Source organism: Canis lupus, chromosome 1 (assembly GCF_048164855.1).
Source record: "Canis lupus baileyi chromosome 1, mCanLup2.hap1, whole genome shotgun sequence".
Taxonomy (NCBI): Eukaryota; Metazoa; Chordata; class Mammalia; order Carnivora; family Canidae; genus Canis; species Canis lupus.
In genome coordinates this window covers 68,914,466-68,941,125 of record NC_132838.1, presented here as the reverse complement: position 1 = coordinate 68,941,125, position 26,660 = coordinate 68,914,466, and the positions used below count along the sequence as shown (strand labels likewise).

General features: G+C 39.6%; 1 protein-coding gene and 1 long non-coding RNA gene across 4 annotated transcripts in view; one reads left to right on the top strand and one right to left on the bottom strand.

Moving 5' to 3' along the window:
• Positions 1 to 26,660, bottom strand: part of LAMA2 (laminin subunit alpha 2) — a 583,647-nt gene that overhangs the window by 52,533 nt on the left and 504,454 nt on the right. For all 3 annotated transcript variants that reach the window (XM_072833687.1, XM_072833697.1, XM_072833705.1), the window contains 7 exons: positions 22,892 to 23,046; positions 16,773 to 16,916; positions 15,679 to 15,812; positions 13,639 to 13,798; positions 10,495 to 10,619; positions 5,183 to 5,345; positions 4,336 to 4,480 (listed from right to left, as the gene is read on the bottom strand). In XM_072833687.1, coding sequence (XP_072689788.1) covers positions 4,336 to 4,480; positions 5,183 to 5,345; positions 10,495 to 10,619; positions 13,639 to 13,798; positions 15,679 to 15,812; positions 16,773 to 16,916; positions 22,892 to 23,046 — 1,026 coding nt within the window. The remainder of the gene's footprint in view (positions 1 to 4,335; positions 4,481 to 5,182; positions 5,346 to 10,494; positions 10,620 to 13,638; positions 13,799 to 15,678; positions 15,813 to 16,772; positions 16,917 to 22,891; positions 23,047 to 26,660) is intronic.
• LOC140637324 (uncharacterized) overlaps positions 17,204 to 26,660 on the top strand; it is a 51,778-nt gene continuing 42,321 nt past the window's right edge. The window contains exon 1 of the long non-coding RNA XR_012034503.1: positions 17,204 to 21,664. This is a non-coding gene — a long non-coding RNA (uncharacterized lncRNA). The remainder of the gene's footprint in view (positions 21,665 to 26,660) is intronic.

The window sequence follows — 26,660 nt, the reverse complement described above, 5'->3', positions numbered from 1 at the left end:
CTCATCTTGACTGTCCTTTCACCATTCCACATCTCATCAGTCAACAGCCCTGCTAATTTTATCTCCTAAACAACACTAATATCTACCCTATCTTCTTAAAACGTTTTTTACCAAACTATAATTGACATAGTTTAAGTCGCCTATGTTGAAAGGATACAATTTAACGATTTTTTACATATGTGTACATCCATGAAACCATCACCGCATTCAAAAAAACCAAACATATCCAGCACCCCAAAAGTTTCCTTATGCGTCTTCGATATCCTTCGTCCTTGTGCCTCCCTACACAACCTCATTCTCCATTGCCTCCGTCTGCTCTATCAGTTCATTTGTATTTTCTATATACTTGACATAAACGTATTCCTTTACATCTGCCTTCTTTACTAAGAATATTTGATACTCATCCGTTTTGTGTGCATATTAATAGTCATTGTTTTGTATTGCTACATAGTATTCCATTGTGAGCATACACAACAATCTGCATATCTGTCAACCTGTTAATAGATGTTCTAGGTTTTTTTTTTTTTTTTTTTTTTTTTTTGAGCTTCACCCATAAAGGTGCTGTGGATACTCTGGTACAAGGTCTTTGTATGGATATATGCTTCAGGTGTCTGGGGTGAATGCGTGGGAGTGAAGGGCTGGTTCGCATCATAGGCACATATTTAACCTGTTAAGAAACTGCGAGCCTGCTTTCCAGTGTGGCTGTACATTTTCCATCCTTATCGGCAGGTGTGTAAGAATTCCACTTGCTCCACGTCCTTGCCAGCCCTGGGTATGCTCAGTCTTTTTAACTGCTGGTGTTCTGATAACTGTGTGGTGCTATCACGCTGTGGATTTCTTCTGCATTTCCCTAGCGTCAAAGCCCACGGTAACTCTTATTTCAAGCCATCATTCATCTCCCGCCTGGACTATTCTTGAACCTAACTGGTCACTCTGCCTTCAGTTTGATCTTCTGAAAATTTCTCATTTCTCCTTTCTCCGAATATTTCTTTTCAGCCTCCTTTGTGGGCTTTGCCTCTACTATGCCCCCTTCAATACTGCTGTTTGCTCCAGGGCTTTGCATCATCTCACTCAAGAGATGACTGCTTGGTTTTTCTCATCTCTGCTCAGCTACAACTATTAATGGCATAATAATGATTCCAAGCTGTCCATCTCCCCTACGGCTCCGCTGAAGCTCAGGTACACACAACTGATTGCCTGCCAATTACACAACTTCCCTAGGCTGCTAAAGAGAGTAAGAGTGCCTTTTATACAATATGTCCAAAATAAAGCTCAGCATCTCTAGAAAATCTATTCTCTTTTTATATCCAATAGCTTGGTAAAAGGCACTAAAACGTTGTTGTTATTTAAGGAAAAAAAAAGAAATTATTCTTGATACCCCTCCCTTTTAAAACACTTATCCTTCACATTGAATATATCACAAAGCTCCTTGATTGTAAAATGCTTAATATCTTTCAATTCTACTCCTTCCTCTCCATTCTCATGATTTCCTTCTCCTCGCTCTTCACTTGGTTTACTACAGTCTTCAGCAGCCCCTGAAATGGTCATAAATCTACCCTCCAAAGTTATCTAAGGGAACTTTACTAAAGCATAAATCTGATGGTGTCACAGCCTTGGCTAAAACTCCTAGTAGTTCCCTACAGCTTTCAGGATAAAGTTGAAACTCATTAGCTTTGTTCACAAGGCCTTTCATGAACTGGCTCTGTTACCTCTCTAGCCTTATCGGATAATTTTTTGCCAACATTCATCTATGTTAGCAATGGATTTACTTGCAGTTACTGGGGGCTAAGGGCAGGCTACCCCCAGGTGGGCTGCTCTGACAAGATGAGTTTGAATTAAAAAATAATCAAAACCATTTGCAACAACGTGGATGGAGCTAGAGAGGATTGTGCTAAGTGAAATGAGTCAGAGAAAGATGAATAGCGTATGATTTCACTTATACCTGGAATTCAAGAAATAAAATGAACATGGGGTGGGGGGCAGGGGCAGGGAAAGAGGCAAACTAAGAAACAGATTCTTAACTATAGAGAATAATCTGATGGTTCCTGGAGGGGAGGTGTGTGTAGAGGTATGGATGGGTTAAATAGGTGATGGGGATTAAGGTGGGCACTTGCTGTAACGAACCCCAGGTCTTGTAGGTAAGTGATGAATCACTGAGTCCTACCCCTGAAACTAATACGCACTACCTGTTAACTAGTTAGGTTTAAATAAAAACTTGGGGGGAAAAACGGGCAATAAAAAGGCCAGTAGATTCAGGAAGAGCCCTTTAGCCTCCCCCCACAAATGCCTAAGAATTTAGATAGAAGACCTGCTCAGGAAGAGTGCAATCATGATATGGTGAACCAGGGGTGGCACATGGGAGGAACCTGGCAAGGCCTGTGCGATCAAAGTCCCCTTTGTCCATTGTTTCTGAGTGACTCGACACAAACTTATTTACCATTTGCCTTTTTTGTTGTTTTTATCTTCCTATAAATTGCATTCTTCCCTTTGAAGTCCCAGACTACTCCCTTCTTCTGAGTTCAAAATGACCTGGATACCTCATTTTGCCTGACTGATTTTGGAATTCTCGTGTGTGTGTGTGTGTGTGTGTGTGTCTATTCCCTGCATGTACAAAATTTGATTTTGCCCTGTTTTTCTAGTCCTATGTCAACTTGATTCTTAATCAGGCTAGAAGCTAGAAGGACGCAGAAAGGGATGGGAAATTTCTTGCTCCTGGACATTAACTAAAGCATTTCTCAAAGTGTATTCAGCAGACTCTTAGCCTTGCAGGAATGGAAAGATTTTGGTGATTGTAGAAGTTTGGGAAATGTTGGGTCAAACAGGGTTAAATGTTTTTCTTAGGTACTACACAAATGCACATGTGCCTCCCTTACAAGGTGATGTGTAACACAGCACTGTGACTCACGTAGCGCTAACCAGTGTTGGTTCAAACCGAAGGGTTTCTCCAGGCCTCCATGTTCAAGGAGGAGCAAGTGGAAAATGGCGTACGATGATGTGTGATGTATGATGCTCTCTGAGGCTTCCCGGCTTTCACACAACTTTCACCTCCTTGTCTATCTAGTGAAGTCCTCACCTCCTGCTGATGCCTCAGGCCCTTCCCCGGGAGCTGACCTCTCTGAGTGACTTCAGCATCTCTCTCCTGAGGTTCCCAACCTACCGTACCTATCTTGATGCAGCCACTAGCTTTCTATCCTCTCACCGTTGATTGATTTACTTGTCTATCTCCGCCACTAGACTGCACGTTCCTTTAAGGCAAGGACCTGCCCCAGGCCTCACTCAGGTGTGGCGCAGCGCTTAGTGGGTGCTTGCTAGATGTGTTCAAGGCAGGAAGTGAAGGGTGGTGCAAAGTTAAACCGAAATTCTCATCAATTGTCACACCGGCATGGTCAAAAGTAATTAGGTTTAATTTTATAAACGGAAGTATCAAATTTCATTTGCAGATACTGGTAATCCTATCGTGCACAGAACTAGGGGAACTTCACTGAAATGACAGTAGCAGCACTAAGACCCAACAGACTTGGATTTCTGCCGTGGTCATGAGATCTTATGTATATTCCCCGTAGACCACAGGTAAGCTTGAGCCCACGTTTCCCTTTTGCTAACACCAGAACAAACACCTGCTTATCTCGGCAAATGAAATAGTGTTGTGAGTATATTTTTCGAGAGCTCCTGGACTATAAAAGTGTTACATGATTATTTTTCAATTCTTTTTTTTAATTTTTATTTATTTATGATAGTCACATCACAGAGAGAGAGAGAGAGAGAGAGAGGCAGAGGGAGAAGCAGGCTCCATGCACCGGGAGCCCGACGTGGGATTCGATCCCGGGTCTCCAGGATCACGCCCTGGGCCAAAGGCAGGCGCCAAACCGCTGCGCCACCCAGGGATCCCTATTTTTCAATTCTTTACCTGCACACATACATGTTTGGCATTTTTAAAAAACAAAGACCTGGCTGCTGTGCTCTTCTGCCCCCACAAATTCCATGGTGGGTCACACTAACGGCCACATCTTGGTAAAACAAGAAGGAAAGAAAAACAAAGCACCCAACCTTTTCAGACCTGGTACAGGATTTAATTTTTACAAGTTGGAAGACAGTGTTATGCTTTCAAATTAAGCTCTCAGTTTCCAAAGAAAATGACAGAGAACCATTTGGCTCTTCAATCAGTCATGTGTAAACCAAGTCACCTATAATCTAAGCCAAAGAAATGACTATCTGCATTTTTCACAGAATTTGTGAGTACCTAAAATTACAGACGGTCCTCCACATGATTAGGGACACAGGAGTGCTGGATAGCATGATCAAGGCTCACAGTCCATTATTATGATAGAAACTCACCTTGCTTCTGAATTCTTGACAGGGTGAAGGATTTCCATTTCCCGTCATTATGGTTTTGATTGCTGACCACGGAAGCCATTCCTGAGCCCAGATCATAGCTGACTTTTACATGCCCATCAGTCAGCTCTACACTCATGAAATCTTTCTATCAATAGAGTAAAAATACACCAGTGATTCAGTACACAGAGAAATAGGAGTATTTACTTTTTTTGTGAGTGGGGGTTTATAACAGGGCCTATGGCTAAGTCACTGCGTGTGTTGATGTGTAAGTGACATCCACTTGGGAAATCGAACTGGTGTTACCACTTTGCGAATGTTTGTGGGTGTGATGTTATGGTACAAGTAGTCACAACCAAATTACGAGGACATCTCCTTGGACAGGAGAATAATAAAGGAGAATAATGGACAGGAGAAATTCCTTTGAAAGGATATTAATCCAACTAAAAGGTAGTTCCCTGGAAGAATTTACTGAGACATATTAACCTGGAAAAAACAATGAGGACATTTAGAGCCACCTTTCAACTTAGGTCTTTAGAAGAAGACTAGGGACTAGTTTTGCTGCCACATGATTCCATCCTGGAGGAATCTTTACTGGATGCTTCTCTTAAGGGATTATATGGGGAGTGTACTGATAATAAATAATAATAAAATTGCATCTGTAATTGAATTTATTGATGAAAATATGTAAGTACTATCTGCATCATTTACTTCTGGCTATCACACTGCCATCCCAGAATCTTTTGAATAATAATTGATAATCTAACAATAACTGATAATTGTATTGGAATCCTATGGAAAAGAGGCAAACAAACTTTTAATCATGGAAGATCAGCGGGCATGTCTTTACCAGGTCTCGTGTAGCAAGGTACATCAGGAGAGCACTTGAAGAAAATGTCCTGAACTTGAACATGACCGTTGAGATGTTGGGGTACCAGCGAATGGGGCGGCTGACCAGGGCGTACCCTTCTCCGTCAAACTGAATAGTCCCTTCACTATCTTCTACCTGAGGACTGAAGAGAGACATTTCACAGGAATCAATGTCTGTTTTGTCCATCAGCATTAGGTACAGCAAATTATCTTCTGAGACTAGATGGTGAGCCATTATAGGACAGGAACCATCCCAAATAGATCTTTCATCCTTCCATTTCTCTCTATCTCTAGTGCCAAGTAGGAATCACTCCTTAATTGGACTTTATTTGGAGTTCAATAACTAAGTTACTGATATTTTAAATGCTTTATGTTCTACTAAAATACTTGGTAGATTAAGTATGTCTTAGTGGTGTGAACAGGTGGGTTTTTTTTGGGGGGGAGTTTGGATGGACTGAGATGAGAATGTGTTATTACATGTCTCACATAGATAGCATAATGAGAGGGGCTTGGGTGCAATGAGTGAAGGTGGTCAAAAGATACAAATTTAGAGCTATAAGGAAAAAAAGCCATAAGGAGAAAAAAGGGCCCTACTCTGTGAATGCTTGCTGTCCAATAGATTTTTCTGGGACAAATTAGATTAAGATGTCAAAGGATGGCTCTATCTATTTCGGTGGTTATCTGTGTTCTTCAAGTAGATTGCAAGCTCTGTGAGACCAACCAGAGATTACGGGCCAGGCTCTATGCCAGGCCCAAACACAGCACCTAGCACAGTACATGGCTCATAGTAGAATATAGTATATGTAGAGTGAAGGAGATTTTAGTATAGAAAATTGTTCCACAGAGACCATATGGTCAATCAATGTTGATTGAATAATTAAGAAATATCAAAGATAAATCTTGTTTACAAGATTATAACATTTAAAAGCATTTCTTTTTCAAATGAGGTTATCTATCATCTATCAATCAATTTATCTAATGATGTTGTTACAGAGTAAGTCTCAAGTTGTGGAGGCTTTTTAAAACTCTAAATATCTGCATATTAGCATATATTTAAATTGCTGAAATTGGAGTGTTGTATTAACTTGAGGGTAGAAAGGAGATATGGAGAAATAGTACAGTAATGTCATTGTAGAATAATAAGAGCCTAAAATATTATTTGCATGAAATCTTGGCTAAGTGAGGAAAGTAACAGCCTACAAACATTAACAAGTTCTTGAAGGAAGAACTGTTCCACGTTTTAGACAAGTTGGCCTTTTCTCTGACCCTGGACCAGAGAGAGATAAAACTGAAGACAAAAAGAAGAGAAGAGTCTTATTCTGTGTCTAGCATGGTCAGATCTTTGTAATTATAAGTTATATCTAATTTGGAATAAGATCAGATGATGTCATAATTTTTTTTCTAATGTAAACTTAAAAGATGCTTTTCAATGTTCCTGCAAAGTGCTAACTGAAAGTCTGAGGAACTAAGTCAGACTATTAGCTGTATAACTGATAGTGAATAAATTGGCTATGACTTGGCCTTTCTTCATCATTACGACAAATCCATTAATTTCCGGATCATCGCCTTAGAGATAAGAGAATGTTGTGTAGAGTCTACCAAGAAGAAGTCCTTTCAAGTTCTCAAATACTAGGATTTGCATTATATGCTGTCACAGTATTATGGACAAACCCGGAAAGGCTTGTGGGAATTTCTGTTAACAGTTTCCTGGATGCTCTGACCCAATACATCTTGTTACTTGTGACCCCATGACCCAATATTACTTATAATTTAAACAAACAAACACAAAAGTCTCACTACACAAAATAAGTATTGGAATAAAAAAATATCACTTTTTTAATGAGAACTCTGGGGTATTTATACCTGATGTTTTTTATGTTCTTAATCTATCAATTCTTTCAACATGAATAAAAGAAATAGCAGAGTAGACGGCAGGTATCCTGGAGTCTGATGTGAAATCTCACTGAAGCCCTGCTGCAAGTCAACTAACCCTTTGGGTGTCACCTTGAGATGAAAGGGTTTAGCTCAGTGAATGATTTCTAAAGCCTGTTCCTACTCCAGCCCTTTAGAAGGTTCTCCCATTCAAGCAAAAGGCAAATCTGCAGGGAAGGGTTTTGTGCTGAGAACAGTGAAACACACAGATGTAGATCAGCCTACTTCCCTTAACTCATCGGCCAAACCCTGGTAAGTCCGACTTTAAACTGGTGACTTTGAGATTGGGGAAAAATGAATCCTTCCAGGGATAGTCTATAATATTTCAACATCTAACAGTATACCAGAGTGTTCTCATTCATGCCTGAGTACCTTTACCAGGAAAAGAAACTATTTTTTTAAAAATAATTAACATTTGCTAAGCTTCTTAACTTGCTTTTTGTTTCTCTTTTGAATCTTGATGTCTGGTCAAGTTCTTCAGGATTCATTATGTGATCTGGAATAGCCATACTTGTCCACATGTAACTTGTTCATTACAGAACTAGATGGATATTAGGGTTTACTTAGTACATTAACACTTCATCATTGCGTCTGTGTTGAGCTGAATACATTAAACTTCAGCAGTGTTTCTATTTTAATTTTAATGTGATTTTTAGAAATTTAAGAAAAATAAGATACACTTCTTTTCTGATAGCCTCGGCAGTAACTCTTTCTAAAGAATAACAACAATTATATCCTTTCTGCTGACTTCTGAATAAATGCACATTTCTAAAATGGACATTCTAGGATCTACAGCACATCCTTGGTCTATGTCTCACCACCTCATCTTTTACATCTCCCGCATATAATCATTTCTGCTCCAGCACTGGAATGATTGGCCTTTACGTTAAAATGTGATATGTGTTCTCTTGAAAAGAACACAACCCCAGAAACACCAGGAGTTCTGTAAAAATTATTCCTCCGCATACCTACCATGGCTTATGGGAAAGTAGGGTGGGTGCGGGTCACTCAAAACTTATGCAACTTTATAATCAGAGCACTCACAAAAACAATAACAATCTTGATTAAAATATTAGCATAATTCAAAAAGGTATGCTATAGAATTTAAATAAGATTTTTTTTCCCCCAGTAAATATAGAACTTTTACCTTAAAAGGAATAGGTGAAGGGAACTTGGTAGCAAGGAGCTTAAGGAAGGGGTGATAGTGCTGAGTGACAGATGTGGCAAAAATGCACAGTGACTGTGGGAGAGCTGAGCAGTGAGCACTCGGACGCTTGGCCCAATGCAGGGCAAGCTCGCGGGAGGAGAGGCACCGCATGCAGGCTGCGTTGTGAATCCAGGGGCCTTGAGCTTGGTTCACTCAGCGATGCTGGTGGACTTTACACTCAGCTGCCTCTACTTAGTGGCGCAAGACCTTTATGTATTGAGAAGAACCGTGTAGGGATCTATGTGACTTCCGCACCTTAACCACGTCGTTCTCCCCTTTGCCTCAGCGAATTCACACGTGTGAAGCAGGGCAGACTTTTTTGTCCCTTCCTAAAGACGTTTTGGCTTTCCAGCCTTCCTACCTTTGCTCTCACAGGTCCCTGAGACTAGAAAGCGCTTCACCTTCCACCTGCCAGCTCCTCCTCTGGAGTCTCACCCCATAGCAAGGCCGCCCTCAAGTGTCCCCTCCACCATGAAGCAGCTCTCACCCTATGTGAATAATCAGAGCACACTCCGAGTGTGTCTTTAAAAGGATTTCTTATTCTCCCTCACATTTTGACTATTTTAGGGTTTGTCTTTTCCTCCCTTCCTGCCTGTAAGTTGCTTGATGGCCAGCACTGGACTGCATACATCTCAGTATCAGGAAGTTCTGAGTGTGACTCTCTAACACCAGAAAAGCATCCTACAAATGTGTGTGTATGTGTTTGTATCTACACACCCACATGCACTATTGTAACCATATTAATTCGTATAATACTTTATATACTTACGTGCAAGATCTTTGCAGGATTTATAATTAGCCTGTTGTAGTCTTAACACATTATAGGCACTGCTGCATGGATATTTAAATCTTGAGGTGTTTCGTTGATGACAGGCTTTTGAAAATCCTTTTTATAAATTTACCAAATAGATATTGAGGGAAAAGTTGGTGTTAATCCATGAGTAGAAGAATTTTAATGTGAACCTCCTTGTTCTTGTTGTATTGAGAACATTTTACAGAAAATATTCCATATTAGATTTCGTTGAAGATTATTCACCAAACCATGCTAAACTATGAATGGGTTGGTCTTCTATTTTATTTTATTTTTTTAATTTAAATTTTTTGGGGGTTGGTCTTTTAAATGGTCCTCAATGCTGCACTGACAAGTCCATGATGACAGAAATGAATAAAGAGCTGGAGGTGACAACCGGAAGTCAAGTGCACTCTGCTACACTGATGGGGAATTTGGGTCCTGGCAATGTGCATGTGGCTCCTTAACTTGGAAATAAAAAATATGAATCACTTAGCACCTAATGATTTGGAGTTGCTATGTGTGTATATTAAGCTTCCATGTATTTAATTTAAATTTTTATAGTTTTAATAGGCTCAGTTAATTAGTTGAACTCAAGTTTCATATGCTGAGAAATCCTGCACTTCTAGCTAATTGTTTTATGTCCTCTATTCAGGTTTCTAGAAGCATATTGATTCTTTATCTATGCTCTGTCTGCTTGTTAGCTATTTCTAGAGTCCCACACTCTAATCTCTATAGAGTAATTGATGATGTGTATTACGGCACTTTCTCCTGGTCTATCACGGTCCCTTCTTACCCTTCTCCACGTAAGCAGAATCTTCAAGTCCAGTGTGTTTCCACTTGAAACACATGCGGTACCCTATGTGTCATTTGGAAAATCCTGTCAGAGATAAAACCTGCACTAGGGTTCTATATTTTGTTACAAACAGGTGGATTGAGTCCGGGCTCTGTGACACATGAAACTTAATCAACTCAGGGAGAACTCTCTTTAAGAAAACAAGAAATTATGTTGATAGCAGAGTTACAGACATGAAAAACCTCCTGGTTCTGGACATGAAGGAGAGTGAGAGTGGGGAGAGAGAGCAATCTCACCTGGTTGAGGAGAAATACCTTTCCCTGCAGATTTTACCAAAATGTGTAAAGTGCCTCCAGGGCACCTCCTGGAGAGGTGCCTGTACAGATGGGTGAAAGGGTCTGACCTTTTATCAGCTTCATGGTAAATCACCTCCAGACGTAACCCCGTCCAACCAGCTCCATCTCATCCACACGATAATTGAATATTGCGCAAAAAAAAAAAAAAAAAAAAAGAAAGGTTTTTGTAACGCACAGGCCAGACCTTCGGGGAGTCCTCATCTCAGCTCACCTGACAGTACATCCTTTGCAGTCACCTTCTTTTTCTCGGAAATTCCACAACCCTATAGGTTTGCTGTCAAAGTATGTTTCTCCCATACACCCTGTGAATGTAATCACACGTACAGCATCGGCCTTCTGCAGAGAGAGGCATGGTATTTGTTAGAATTTGGAATTTCACAAGAAGTCTCAGCATACCCATGAGAGTTATTACCAGTAAAGTCTGGAGTAGTTATTATCCACTCTGATATTCTTGGTTTGCACATATTCATCTTTTCACCATATCACATCCTTGCAGAGATCCTGGTTATTTTGTGCTACACTAGTTTATCGCCATGAATAAAGAAGCTCTTCCTAGCATCTGACTTTAGGTGAGTTGCTTATCCACTTTGAGATTCTATCTTCTTGTCTCTAGGTTGGGATTATTAGGATGAAATTGGGCAATTTATTTATGGTACCACATTCAGTGCCTGGCACAGAGGGGGTACTGGGTTCATGTTAGTGCTCGTACACCACTAAGGAGACATCTCTCCAAAGCTCTTGAGAAGGGGCACATACTGTCCACAGAGAGGGGGACCCCTCACACATAGATTGCTTAATGATAGTGCTGTCTCCACTTTTTCATTTCCTCCTAGACCCAAGCAGGTTTCCAACATAGGAGACTGAAGGGAAGCAACGAATTTGTACAAGAAGGGACCGTAGCATGATTGCCTGCTGGTGAACGCTGCGCAGAGCCTATTGGGGCTCGATAAATATTTGTTGAATGACAAACCCATGTTGTTTTCACGGGGAAAGGTCTTAAGCTTGATAGAGAACAGTGTCATGGAGGAGGGGAATGAGCTGAGAGACTTGCTGTAATTTAAACAACCATTTCTTTTGGTTTTCAGCAGTGCCACATGACAGACAGCTTCTATATCCTGGTGCCCAGAACTTTGGAAATGCTTTGCCAAAGGCTCACCCAATTATCTGAGTGATCTAGGGCTAAAAGTGACTTGATAGGTTTGGATTCTAGAACAAATGTAAGAGGATCCCTGAGTGGCTAAACCTTTGTAATTAGAGATTTCGGTCAGACTCCGGCAAACCTCTTTGTGTTGCCGTGGGGGGCGGCCCGCGGCCACGTGGAGGGACCGCTTCTTGCAGCTACTCACGTCCACACCAGAAAGGCCCCTGGAATTCTCCATTACTACTCGGAGTCTCTTTTAATTTTCCGGCAGTTGATTACCCTACTTGTGAATTCTAACAGCCCTTTGCTTTTCCTTCTTGCGTCCTACAAGCTAGACTTGGGGTATTTTTCCTACCTCTTTGCATTTTCATGAGCATGTTGATTTAGTTACTTGTTTTCAGCTTTTAGTTCATATTCTGATAGAGCAGGAGCCTTAGAAACTCTTGGCCAAACTGATTAAGATTTTCTGTAGATTCCAGTCATTTGCTTTCTTTCACCCTGAGTCAGGCAGAAGAAAGTTTCTTTATGCTTGGTGACATCTGAGTAATAATGAGAATTATTTAAGATGCGATTTAACATGTGACTACTGCGTCTTAGGCATTTGTTGTAAATTTTATGCACCTAATCGCTCACTGTTCATGGTAGCGGTGAAATGGGCTGATGAAGAATGGGGGCTTTTGTGCCTGTTAACCTGGTTCCAATTCCAGCTCTGTCACTACCTGCTGTGAGACCTTGGCCAAGTCATTTAACCCTTCTCTGTCTCAGATTCCTTAACTATAAAATGAGGAGGATATTGTCTCTTTTTGGGGTTGTAAGCTGATACATGTAAATTACTTAGAATATTACTTAGCATATCAGAAGGGGCTATACTATGTTAAAAAAGTTTATTACTGTATCCTTCACCATGCAAACAAGGTAGATTTTTTTAAAAAAGTTTTTAAATATTTTATTTATTTATTTGAGAGAAAGAGGGAGAGAGAGCACACCAGAAGGGGAAGGGGCAGAGGGACAAACAGACTCCCTGCTGACACAGAGCCTGCTGCTATGGGGCTCCATCTCAGGACTCTGAGATGGGGATCTGAGCTGATATCAAGAGTCGATGCTCAAGATGCTCAACCAACTGAGCCACCCAGGCGCCCCAAGCAAGGCTGACATTTTATCTCCCTTTTTTAGTTGAGAAAACCGAAGCCCAAGTGGCTAAGTGACTTGCCTAAGGTCATGTTTTAGTAAGTGAAGAGAACAAGGAATCTAACTTGGATTTGATTTCAAAATTCATGGTTTTTATACTACTCTGTGCTACCCCTTTATTTATCTTCCTAGGGAGGAGAGAAGGTTGGCAATATGACTATATATTACTAGGTACCATGTACATTTATATACGGTTCTAAGAAATGAGGATGGTTTTAGTGTGTAGTTTTAGAATCAATTCCAATACTTTAGAGTCACATCTCATACACAAAGCAAATCAAACAACCTCACTCTATGTGAAGGTTGAGTTCTCATAAATTTGGGGTCACCCTGGCTTTTCACTTTTTCTGACTAATCTCATCCCAGGATGATTCTGACAAGCCCAGGATTATCCATCGTATTTGGCTGCGCTCTCGTATCTCACCTACAGGTCGTTTTCCAACACCTAATTTCATTTAATCAACATGAGCTTCTTTAAAATGCAGGCACTTTGCAATTTGAAATGCACAAGGACCTGTCATGAAGCAATTATGAATATTAAGTGCATTGCTCTAGAAGAATGAGGAGAAGAGCAACTTGAAAACTTTAAAAATCAGACCATGATTTGAAAGCTTATGGCTCCTGTGATATTTCCCCAGGTATTCATAAATCTTTTAATTAGATGTGAGTTTGAACTTTATAGCACTTCATATCAATAAATCATAAACTGATTCAGAAAATGGGGTATATTTAAAAAAACACTTTGCTCTCGAGGCAACTAAAACAAGACTATAAAAAAAATCGGTGCCACAGATAAGGGCAAAACAACTGTTTAAGTAAACACACACGGGCTTAAAACATGGTGTTTCCAGATTGGATATTCAAAGGAGGAAAAATTCCTACTCAAAATAAATTTATGTTTTCATGAACAAATTAAGTAAAACATCATCGAGTTTTTGCAGAGCTTTATCATGCCTTCCTCCAGAGCAATCATGTCAGGAGTTATATACGGAGATGGAACGAACAGCATGGGAAAGAACACGCTACCTTTAGTTTCCCAGTCAGGCCACCGACAAACAGCATTGCGTTTGCATCCACATCAAGAATAGTATACCCTGGAGGAGATGCTGCATGGTAGGTACTGGGCACGATGCTTGCTTTGGGTCCATCCAGAGCTCTCACGGAAATAGTCCCATTCCTCCCAGTCCTTGAGGGAGGGGTACGTATTGAGGTGAAGCGAAAGAAAATACAGAACATAAAATATGTAGCGCATTGACAGGAACTTCCATTTTAAAAGGTATGACATGGAGGGACTCGTTTTGGAATATTTAAGGGATAACTGGGTGCTGAGCTTCGAAAGACCCAGATTCATTAAGCTGTAAATCAAGACCAAGCGTCTGATCTTTGCTGGACGTTGGCTGTCAGATTCGACCAGGACTGGTGAGCAACGTACCCTGATGGCCACGTGAGGGCTGATGCAAAAGGACACGGCCGCAATCAGCGGACGGAACTGCCACTGTGTAAGTGGAAAGCCTGCTTCCCGTTGCCTTATGAAACCATTTATTGTTGACCAGCCCCTACTATTTAAACAAGTGGATACTACTCATTTAGCATTTTGTCTAACTTAATTCAGCAAGTGAACCCAAATGAACCACCCTCCCGCACTATAAGCTGCATCGTTTCTCCTAAGATCCCTTATTATATCTTGGATCCAAATTTGCTCAAGTAGTTTTCCTGGAATCATGCACTTTTATTGTTTGGTGTGCCATCGTAACGTACACAGCATGATGTCTCGTCTTCAGAGCTGTGTATGCAAAGCGTATGGAAGACCTTTGCTTTTAAATCCAGTGAATGGAATTTTGGAAGCTATTATTATTTCATTTCATTTTCTTAAGTGACTGATGTCTACGAACTATTAAATATGAAAAACTGGTCTCTCTTCTGAGACAAGCGGTCATAACAAAACTTGTGTGTCTCCGTCTGTCCCCACTGCCTCCTTCAGGTAGGTAAGCTTTCTCTCTCCGATGGCACAGTATTAACTGAGGCCCATGGAGATGACCGGATGGATTTATCACATAAGGTACTTCCCCATCTTACTGGAAGCATCTCTTCTGATAGAAGAACTGAGTTTTGTGAATATAAATGTTCTTAAGGTCATGGAAGTACTTAGTCCCTCCCCCACTCGCATATATGCAAGCAGTGGGCCGCTGCTCTTTCTCTCTGTATACACACCCACACTCACACCCACACTCACACACTCACCTTCCTTTGCTGAAGATCTTAAAAAAGAATTAAAAGTATTGCTTCTCATTAAGTTTTCTTTTAAGCTTTTATTATGGAAAAATGTAAGCGTCTACAAACACAGAGTGAAACTCTATGTACCCATCATCTGTATCCAACAACTGTTGTACCCATCTCTAGACCAGGCCCTTAACTATAGCTCTCAACCGTTACCTGCTTGGGGTTTCATGGGCATTAAGAATTAGGAATAGGAGAAGAGGAAATGAGGGGAAAGGACTGAGGACAAGAATGGGTTTTCTATGTTATCTATAGATGGCTAGAATTTAATTGAATGAAGGCTTCAGGGAGAATGAATCAATGTCCTGTTACTCACTATTTTAAGTAGTGTGGAGGTGACACGTTATACATTTGTACCAGCATTTAGCTACTGCACCTGCCTGTGGGCCAAGTTGGCAGGTAGACCAGAAGAAGAGCCAAGCACGCTGAAGACAGGCACCAGTGGCAGCCCTCACCCCTGGCTTGTACGGAATTAGGGCCAATCTCAGTCTGCCTTCTTCGGGGGAGATTGTGTGACTAAAAGTGTGATAGCATGCTGATGAGACAACCGGATGAACTGTCCAAAATGTATGCATCACTCTGGTCAATACGTGGAAGGCATGTTGGTTCCAAACAGGTGCTACAGAGACACTCATGCACACACATTTGCACATGTACATATAATATATAAACTATATCCGTGCATATATAGTTATCTCCTTGACATGGAAAGAGGAGTGTTCTTATACACTGGGAAACTACTTCCAAATTCTGTCATTTAATTGTTTTAATCTTCATTGAATTAGTTACCTTGATGCCTCAATACGGTACCAGTAAGAATCATCAATGGTCAAATCTGGATACTCTACACGTCCAACTCCAGATCCAACATCCCAGAGGAAACTTACTTTGCCTTTACGCATTTCTATAGCCAGAAAGTCAATCTGGGTCAGAGAGACACAAAAACAGTAGATATCAGACATCAGCTCTCCTGAGGAGGCCAACAGAGTTCTTTTCAAAAGGCGAAATAATTAGAAGTCTCACAATAAAAGTTCCCAAATGATGTGATCTATTGTTATGTATGATTAAATCACTATTTATTATTGTATATTTAAGGCAACTCAAGTGTCCATACTGCTGAGGCATATGTGTTAATTTAGCCAATTCTACTTTTGAAACAAAAGTCCATTCTCATTCTGGTTTTGTGGAAGAGACAAAAGAAAATATTTTGGATGCAGAATTCACTATTGTTTTCACCAAAGACACTTGACATTTTTAAGGGGCCAGCTGTGATTTTTTTTTTTTAACCCAAGGTGACCTAAAACTTCTCACCTGAATGACAAGTCTTGACTTAAGCAATGACTAATGTGTTGAAAACCGTTCATTTTGGAAAAGTCAAATGTTCAAATAAGAGGAATGAAAACTTTTGGGGTTAAGTTTTTGAAGATACAACTTCTGTATTTTCGGTTAGTGTCATAAATTCAACACGAATCAAAAGAGTTTCCGTTGGTAGGAAAGAAGTACACAATTTGTCATTTTCATTTAACATGAGAGTTCATTGTAATTTCTTAGTTGAGACTTTTTTAAAAAAGCTTTATTCCTCTTAATCCTCCTTAAGTAGCCAGATGTGAAAACCTAATTCTAAATAAATGTTGATCTACTCACAAATTAAAGCAGATGTGCCTAAACACTGTAAAGAATTTTCTTCATTTCACTTTCCTTCTACTTTAATTTGACACTCCAGAACTCTGTGATGCAAGATTCGGAGGTTTTCAAGTCTGAAAGGCTACATCACACAATTTTGGGACCATGTTATTAGATTCTGTACATTTTCCTCGCTATGAGGATTAACCTCTGCATATTCACATATCCAGGAAACTGAAGAAGCTGAACATCAAACTTACAAATTTGGCACTTCCAAGATAAAAAAGGAGGTTGTCAGCAACAGCTGTCTTTACGTTGACAATGATATTATTGTAGCTTCCTTTCTTTATTTCCGGCTTGTATGTTCGAATGCAGTCACCTCCGGAAGACACAGATACTTTGATCTTCAAGGAAAACAAGGTACAAAGAACCAAGACTAAATCTCTCGGAAAGTTTGAAGTACCTTCCAAACAACCACAAAACCATCATCATCTCTTCTTTGAAGTTAGTTTTCTATCATCAAATAGAATCATTAAATGCCCATATGCAGACACCATTATACTCATTAACGAGGGCACGGGAGAGCAGTTCCCCACCAGGATTTTGACAACGAGCTGTTCACAGCCTTGCATCCTGTTAGTTTGCTATTTTTCGAAGCATGCAACTAACAAATTCTTACCTTCATACCTTTCTGCTTGATGAATGTGGGGACGTTTCCAAAAGGTGATTTCATATGAAGCTGACGATAATGATCTTCATCAAGGTAGTTTAATGAAATTTCGCAATTCAAATTTCAATGATTTTGGTGTCACTTAAAGTAGGACACCATTTTTCTTTCGGTTTTCAAGAGGAAATTACCTACCCTCTCATGTTCTTACAGTTGGATGAGGCCAAATAGATTTTGTTCTAGATGTTCTAACAATACGAGGAATCTTAATCATGCCACTCAGGACATACATTTGAGAATAAATTATACCTTTTTTATTAGGTTGCCAGGAAATGAAATGGAAATAATTTTCAATGGCTGTCCCTACTAATGTATTTAACAGCTCCTTTTTCTTTTGACTAGTACTTTAAAAATTACCATGAATTGCTAAGAAAGGAATTCCTATGTGAATAGGACTGAAACTGTTCATATCGATGCTTACTTAGATTTCGGGGAGCCTTTCTCCAACCACAAATAACACGACTTGATTATGTGATTTAATTTCCTTTGGTTCAGCTGTACTATCAAAGGGGCTTTCTCAGGATGGCAGTTGCGCGGGCTCAGGATGAAGCTCTGCTTTCCTGGTGAGAGTGCTCAGACAAGGAAGCAGAGGCTGGGAAAGACTCAAGACCTTTCTGTGCCACTGATTTAAAAATTCAGATTCTGGAAGCCTCTAGGTTCTCGCTAGCAGTGAATTTTCTCAGTCTTCCTAGCACTTTGTGCTACTCAAATAGTTTTTTTTAATTAATTTTTTTTCAAATAGTTTTTGCACTTGGAAGAAAACCAAGTAGCTTTATGGCTGCCCCCGTGGCCATGAAAGGGTAGTGCTCACTCCAAACATGACAGCGTGGGGCACCAAGCCTATCTCCACATCACAGCGACACAGGAAACATCGCAAAAAGGCTCATTTGGAAAGGGGTACAGGCAGCCCCAGGACTCCTCCCCAACAGTGACACAGACTACACTGAAGAGGAACTGGATGAAAAACTATTTTTTTTCATTTTAAATTCAATTAATTACCATATCGTGCATTAATAGTTTCAGAGGCAGTGTCCAGTGACTCATCAGTCATTTGTAACACCCAGTGCTCATCACATGCCCTCCTTCATGCCCGTCACCCAGTGACCCCATCCCCCCACCCACGTCCCTCCCAATGACCCTCAGGTGGTTTCCCAGAGTTAAGAGTCTCTTATGATTTGTGTCCCTCTCTGATTTCATCTTGTTTTATTTTTTCCTCCTTTCCCCTATGATCCTCTGTTTTGAGAAACTGGTTAAGTTGTACAAAGAAAGCTAAGTAGGGGCTTTTGGTTCTGATGAGTATGTAAATCCATGTGTGTTTGAGAGCTTCTGGGGATACAGCAGACCTATTGCATTTCCTACGGACTCTGCAGACATCGTGTGTTTGTATAGAATTGTTTCATCCCCTCAACTGCTAGCCAAATTGCATATTCTGCAGAAGAATCATGTGCTGGAAAGAAACAGGGGCTCAGCATAAGGGAGCCTTGGGTGGTGGCCCAGGGCTAGAAAAACCTGAGTCTACTGCTTAGAGTGTTTTCCTTGTCCTCGCCTTCCTCCTGAGGTTGGGGCCCAGACTGCAACTCTGAAAGAAAGGCTCCCGAAATCGAAATAAGAGTGTTTGCTGTGTTCTGGGGGAGACACTCTTCCTGGTAAGTGTGGTTCTCCATCAAGAAGATAGTTCTTTGCTCCACAGATGATGGGATTTCCTTCTACATAAGGTGCTGCGAGTAGGCAAACCAAGAGGAGGTGTGGAAACGCAGAACCAGGAGACGTGCAACTTTTACCTGGGATGTTAATACTACAGAGCAGATGTACAGTGAAGATTGGCACAGGGTGTTACATGATAGAGTAGCAGCTATACAAAGGTCATCCAAGGGCTTAGAGATAAAAGGGATAAAGCAAAGCAACGGAAAGATAATATGGTGGAGGGCAGGTTGGGGAAAGACAGCCTTCAGATGTTTTTAATGTTCAGGAAAAGGTGAGTTTTCAGGAATTTGCAGCACGTGACCTGAAACCGTCATCAGAATAGACCCAGGCACTGAGCAGGCTCAGTATCCGAGGCAGGGTATAAGTGTCACTGACATCATAGGAGGATCAAAAAGAAGGCAAGGTCTGACTGTCATTCATGAGTGGAGCTGGGCAGCAGATTGAGCTACAGGAATTCATACCCAAATTCCTCATGGGGCTGGGTTAGTAATCAAAAGGAACTCGTGTGTGTGTGTGTGTGTGTGTGTGTGTGTGTGTGTGCGTGTGGTTTGTTTTGTCTTTATTTCACACATGCATTATAAGCTTGGCCATCAAGCCATATTTTGGCTAACTTAACCACAATTAACTTATTTTTGTTTAAAGAACACACTCCTTGGTGGCTGTTTAGAGAAGAAATGACTGGATGTGGGTGAAAGGTGGGTGCAATGTTTGGTCACAGGATTGGTTTTCTGTCCTTGCCTGGTAGAAATGATGAGACCCACATGATAGTGTGCTGAGAAGGGGATTACCAAAGTGTAGATGACAGAGCGCCAGTCCTGAAGCCTCACTGAATTGAAAAAAACCCTATCCGAGAATTGTAAGTCTACGTGAGTAGCCATTTTAAAATGAAGGCTATTTAATGTTTCTAGGAGTTACAATTAATCTACTTTATGGCATCCTTTACATATCTAAAAAATATGGTTCTCTGAACAAAATGACATTGTTATGCCCCAAATGCCAGCAATTGATCTTATAAAGTAGCCTATTGCTCAACTCTTACACATTTATATGAAAAACCCTCTGGATTTTCTGTTTTCTCGCTTATGGTTTTGAATATACCCTCAGTACCTGAAAAATAGCCCAAACTGATGGTCACCAGTCCATAGCTACTAATCTCTCTCTTTTTAAAAAATACCTTGCATTTTGATTTCCAATTATAGAGACTTTTTTCATCAAACTTAAAGCAGGGAAATAAAAATACAGTATTTATAAATTTCTCCAGAAGAAGTTGCTAGGACACATCCCTGTCATAAGAAGGGAGTAATTTCTGAAACACAAACATCTCTTAGAATGTTTGGCTCTATCAGTTTTTGTTATTTCTAATTTGAGCCCTTCACAAGACTTCTAAAGAAAAATCACTAAGCATTAGGTATGTCTAAGGCATTTCTCATACAACATTACCAATGAATCATTATGGACTCAATTAAACATTATTGAGGATCCCATTATTATATCTATTGAATTCCTACTGCATTTCTTTCATCCAGTAACTAGGTCATTTGTTTAAAAAGAGTATCAGCTGCTCAATTTCAGAGTCAACAAACTTGAAGAAAGCTACTTTAAAATAAATGTCTTTAATTTCTTGGTCATATTGAATATGTGTCAGGGCTACATCCAGACACTCATGGCAAGTTACAAATGTATTTATAAATTAGGCAAATGTCATCTTCAATTAGTACAAAACTCACTTGAAAAAAAAAAACTTGGCTAGTTCACATAATTCTAACATCTAATAAAAAATAAGACACTTTGTTGTAACTTCCATTTCCAAAAATGATTGAAAATTTCCCTGAAAGGCATAGACAATGGTCACTTTTTGTAGCGTTTCTTTATACCTTTTTTTTCATTTTGTATTTTGAGACAGGTTTTATATACTTAACACACCAGAATTTTTTTCTTTTTCTGGGGGCAGGACAAAGGGTGGGTAGGAGTCAACAATCACAACTGATGAATATATGGCATATTTTTAGACTTCTTCACAAGAAATCATAAAAATGGCCGGATTTCCTCACATGATGACCAAGAAAATATGGCTAAGTGTGTGACTCACAGGAGAATATTTACCATTATTGTCTTTTTAAATCAACATTGCAAAATACAGGAGAGGTACCTCAAACTCTCCCTTTCTCTTGCTACTGCCACCTGACTCTTCTTAAAGTTGACTCCTTCCTAGTTTCCTCTCATTCACACCCCAAATGACTTCCAAATTCATATTCAAAAAGCACAGCTCTGATAATATTACATTCCGTGTTCAAGAGCTTTAGAGCTTTCAGTTTCTCACCAATAAGATTCATCTCAGGTACAATTCTGGATAAACAAAATTGTGTACTTTACCATCCAAGGCCTAACAAGAGCTGGCCTCCACGATGTTTCCAGTCTCATGTTCCCTCGACCAATAATTCTGGCAAACTAAACCACTTTTTCCTGAAAAGAGCCTGAAACCTCCTTTTCTCTTTGCCTTGGCTCATTCTCAGAATGCTCTCTCCGCCCTCCGCCTAAGCCCCACTCAAGGCCTGGCTCTAATTCTTGTCTTTGGGAAATCTTCCTGCCCCAACTAGAGGGATATTTGCTTTTGGAACTCCAGAGCACCTCCCCTTGCTCATGCAATGTGGCACCCCATTTGGCATTACCTTAGAGTCATATATGGACATGTCGTCTTTCTTCTGTGGTGTTACCAACTATGTAAGTAGAAGTCACCTTGAATGTAGGGGATGCTTTTTCGACATGGGCTATCTCTTGGCTAAAACCCCAAACTTTGAACTACCACCTGACTTCTTTCTGCTTCGTGCTTCAAATGTATAATAATACTATTGTCATCATTCTGCCTCCATGGTTTTCATATCGTGGCTCAATGTATGTGTTCTCAACCCTATCTGCTTCTTTCACTTTGAGCTTCTGTACGTCATCTTGCCTAATTTTTTGTCATCTTCCTAGTTGCTCTTTAGTGAGGCAGGAGCTCCTTTTTAAAGAGCACCTTAAACTTCATTGTCTTAACCTTGTAGAGAGATCCCATTTGTGTATAAGGAGGACAAATGATATACTACTACTTGGGCATCATATTCTTGGCCACTACTAAAAGTAGTATAAGTTGATGGATTAAGAAAAGACATTTCTGGTCATTCACACATTCTAGCTTCAAATGTGTTCAGAAAATGGAACTTTTGAGATGGAAGACTAGGATATCCAAAAAGATTTGCATTTAAACCTGACAACATGAACTATTTTATCCTTCTATTTCTAAAGTCATTGTGGGATGAATTTACTAGTCCAGATAAGGCTTCACATTGGCACTTAGAAATTCTACCCTGGTTCCCCAAGTGGCTATGTTCTAGAAAGTTCTGTGTTACTCCTAAGAGTTTTCTAATTGGATCAATAAAGACCCAAATTTTGATACAAGTGAGGTATTCTCCATTCTTATTCCAACAAGAAACAACCCCTGCAGAAATTGTAATCAAAATAATTTTTGTTGTTGTAGGACTCAGACAAAAAAATATAGAAAACGATAGTTCTTCATTGCTATTATTCTATATAACCTTGTTCACTCATTCCTGATACAACCTCACTGGTTGGGCTTTTTGGTTTTCACCAGAAGCATCCATGCCTTTCAAACATACAATAGTAAGATTTCCATTCTTGCTATTTGTGCTACTCTATCCAAATAACGATAAAATACATCAAAATTCCCATTTCTAAAACAGTAAGTGGTGATTATTCTTCCTATGGGGTGTCTTTTGAAATTTATGGGAAAAAAATTTAACCGTTTATCCTCCCCTCACCCTAAAATAGCTTCAGGTTAAAGGAAAATAACCAGAGATTAGTCAACAGGATTCAGTGGGAGAAGGCTTTCCCTCTGGGAATAATATCAAAAATTACAATCAATTACTGATACTGAAAATAAAAAGAGCTTACAGAATTAGCTTGTTTCCGGGCTTGGTTTATCAGTTCCTTTATCTCAGAGATGTTTCTCTTCAGGTTATCCTCAAGTTCCTTGATGGGTTTGAGTTTATCTATCAGACGATCAGCTTCTTGTTCTAGATTTTTCACAGTGTCATGTGCATCTGCAACTGCACAGAACAAGATTAGCACATATCACAGACACACACACACACACAGAAATTAAATGCTTCATTAAATAATTGAAAAGATTTCATCTTATCCACATGACAAAGCAGGGCCATGGCTGCTGAAGCATAGTGTGTGATGGCAGATGGCAATATCTCAGTGGGGACTCAAGCAGGACAAAGCAGGAAATGTTAGAGACAGAGGACCAACATTTTGGCTTTGCGGCAAGGTGGAAGTTAGCATTGAAGGTAGAGAATTTGCGAACTTAATTCAATGATTAATTTCTAGCTTCAGCCCCACAGCTAAACTTAATAGAATTTTAGTCGCAGAATCAAGGAAATGAAAGTGTTTTAAAATGTCACTTGGCCTGTCCAAGCCAGAACTGTATTTAAATCAGGGTTCTCACACAAAATTGGTTTTCTTTTTTGTTCTCACTGTCTTTCTTTGTACATCTTCAAGAGAGAAGCTATCAAAATGTCTTCTGAAAACATTTCAATGTTGAACGACCCTTAGACTGAAGGCCTATGGTGAACCTTAATTAAATCTTTCATGCTGCAGTTCATTTTCATTTTGAAGAATAATTGATTATCCTAATCTCTATATTAGGTTGAACCATATTACACTGCCATTTTTTATAGGTTCAAAAAAGTTGAATATTGGCAATTTCAAAACGGGTTTGACCTTAAAGTAATTGAAGGTTATCACTGATCCATAGACTTTCAGCCTGTGCTCCTCATAGGAGGGCAAATGACACATGGAAACCAATTACTCTATCTCGAGGACGCTGGCGGTCTTACCCCAACCGGGCTGTTTATCATCTGATTGAGCATGTATTGCTCCACTGTCATCCTGACTCTGATGAAAAAGTGAAGCCACTTAAGGACCAAGGCTGTGTGCCCTCCTCGGCCCTGAATGATCTGCTCCCCCATGGCCAATGGACCACTGAGAACTAATCCTCGGGATGGAATCAAATGTGCTCAAAAGGAAAGACATTATTATTTTTAAATGTTTTAAAAAGCATATTTATTTATTTATTCTTTATGTTTTGAGAGAGGGACGGCGCACACACCCACACACACACACGCACGCGCGCTCACATGCACGCACAGGCAACGGGAGAGGGTAAGAGGGAATCTCCAGCAGGCTCCTCACCCACAGCAGAGCCCGAGGCAGGACTCAATCTCACGACCTGGAGATCATGACCTGAGCTGAAATCCAGAGCCAGTTGCTCAACCGACTGACCCGCCCGGGCACCCTGGAAATTATTATTTTTAAACTAGGTTTTGAATTAACTATTTTGAACTCACACTCATAACTATGAATAATATTGTGAGTGAAGTTTAAAACGGACACAGGTCAGTTATTACGTTGAACAGAGTTGCTGGATCAAAGCTTGAAATGCAGGTTATGGGGGTCAAAACCCTTGTTATATAATTGCATATTCAACACAGACACAGTTACCCTTTTATTTTGTATACTTGTAATAAACCACTTGTCCAGGTTTTCCTTCTCTTAATTCTCCAATATTACCCTGATACTCTACAAATTATTCTGGAATTGAGAAAAAATGATTTAGATTTGGATTCATGGGAAAAAGAAAAAGGGTAAAGCAAAGACTATTTCAGCTTCATCCAAGAATGCATTCTTTCCTTTGAAAGCTCTCAGATTCTTATCAAAGGTTTCCAAATGAAATCCAAAGGTTGCCACCTCCCTCCCTACACCCCTCCTCTATCTTCTGGAGCAGCTGAAACCTTTTGGAAATAATCTTCTCAACAGTTTTAAAAATAAAACGCCTGCAATATTGAGTCGGATGCTTTCTTATATAATACTTTTCAAACATTTCTGACTTTCTTCTATAATTATTTGAGTGTATAGATTTTAAAATCACTTTCGAAAATAGATTATGATAATTCAATGTTTTTCTAGAAAATTATCTGTATCTTTTAGGCTCTAAAATCCATTAGCACGGAGTTTTGACAAGTACTCTCTTATGTGTTAAGTGTCCCCCGTATCTAGTTAAAGCTCCTTTTTTCTTTTTTATAGACTTTATTTATTCATGAGAGACACAGAGAGAGAGGCAGAGACACAGGCAGAGGGAGAAGCAGGCTCCCTGCGGGAAGCCCAATGTGGGACTCGATCCCAGGACCCCAGGGTCACGCCCTGGGCCGAGGGCAGACACTCCACCGCTGAGACACTCAGGCGTCCCGAGTTATACCTCTTTTAGAACTTTTGTCTATCTGTGCTTTATTATTCCCAAGTAGCCTGCCAAGCATTTAAAATGTTTTACCTTTACACTCTTAAGGATTCATCTCTTGGATTTATCCAGTGTATTATTTGTCCATCTTCTAATTCACCTTTTTTTTTTTTTTCATCTTCTTTCCTTTAATTTTATTTTGTCTAACTTACAGGGTTGATTAACTAAATTTATTTCAGTGCTTGTTTGGTAATATAATCACAACCTCTTCTCCACTGAGACAGCCTTGGTCATATTTCTCAGGTTTCAATATGTTGGATTTTATTATTGTTATTTTCCATCCTGCAGTTTTATTTTTGACTTTGAATTTAAACTATGAGATGTTTAAGGGAGAATAGTATTATCTCCCAACAATTGCTCATTTGATAAGATCTAATTTTATTAGTTTTATTATGTGCTTCTCCAAGTGTAATTCTCTAGAAGTTGAAAATAATTATTTATAAGAATTTTTTTGTGGGGGGCAGTGAGCTTCAAGGGGGAAAAGCAATGACAACATAACACTTAATCTGTGCTGATCCTACCGGCAAGAAGTCATTTGAACTTCAGGGGCAGAATCTGTGTTATCAGAAGAACCACAATTTAGCTCAATCTGTGGAAGAATTCTGTTTTCCACTGTTCTGTTGGTATTATATAGATATTTCACTAATTTCTATAACACAATTGCAAACATTTTATGTCAAATACATCTGCATGCTAACTTTTTGTAAAGAAAGTTGTCTTTTTAAATATATCTAGTATTAATACTATGACTCTGGAAAAAACAGCTATATAATGTTAAAGCCAGACCAAGACAGGGTAACATGCAAAGCTGAAGCATTTGTGGTAGGCAGTCAAGACCATATACATACTGATTTCTGCAGGTAATTTCATATATGGAAGCAAAACAAAAAGAAATAAAAAAAAACTCATGAGGAAATATTTTTATAGATTGTATAAAACAGTGATTATCAAAAAATGGTACTTTTCACAACAAGTACTAATTACAAACGCACCCTATTTTGAGTCAAACAAGTGTGATCAAATAAAAATCCACAAATATATGTTAGTTAGCAGGCTATTGTTCATATTGGAAGAAACTTTATTCTGATATTCTAATAAGATAGACCATAGGCCCAGTTTAATTAATATTACAGGTAATGAGCTCCAGATAGAGGGTAGGATCAAAAAGTTAGAGATAAACATTATAAACAGGCCACTATTAGTTGAGAATCAATCTGAAATTGAATGAAATAATATCTGCAATTATAAAATAAGGGAATGATATTTACTTTAAAACTCATTTTCATTTTTTGGGGGGGGCGGATATTGTGATCTTGCTTGCATTGGAACCACCGATTCAGATGGAATCTTTAACTGCAGAAA